At 67.1% G+C, this 283-nt stretch overlaps 1 protein-coding gene across 1 annotated transcript in view; it reads right to left on the reverse strand.

Annotated features, from left to right (window-relative positions):
* Positions 1-151: 151 nt before the first annotated feature.
* The window catches only part of LOC104542610 (creatine kinase U-type, mitochondrial-like), a gene marked incomplete at both ends in the record, with an annotated part of 2,754 nt that continues 2,622 nt past the window's right edge, over positions 152-283 (reverse strand). The window contains one exon of the mRNA XM_010186975.1: positions 152-277. Within this exon, the coding sequence (XP_010185277.1) occupies positions 152-277 (126 nt within the window). The remainder of the gene's footprint in view (positions 278-283) is intronic.

Below are 283 nucleotides of genomic sequence, written 5' to 3' on the forward strand. Positions count from 1 at the left end.
GGTCGCCCCCACTGTGCGAGGGGCACTGCCACCCCTGGTCCCCGGTGCTGGCCCCAGCATGTGGCTCCAGAGCATTTTGGGTGCCCCAGACCCATCATGCACACACGCTGCAGAGCCTCCCTCCCCAAAAGCAGCTCTGCCCGGCACTCACCTCGGACTTCCCCAGCCGGTCCAGGTTGGAGATGTCGAAGACGCTGCCGGTAGACGCGGTGTCCACTCCGCCTGTCCCACGCTTCTGTAGCCGGCGGTTCTCCAGGGTCTTCGGGGAGCGGCTGGGCTTGAG

The sequence above is a fragment of the Mesitornis unicolor genome, unplaced genomic scaffold (genome assembly GCF_000695765.1).
Source record: "Mesitornis unicolor isolate BGI_N332 unplaced genomic scaffold, ASM69576v1 scaffold29826, whole genome shotgun sequence".
Taxonomy (NCBI): Eukaryota; Metazoa; Chordata; class Aves; order Mesitornithiformes; family Mesitornithidae; genus Mesitornis; species Mesitornis unicolor.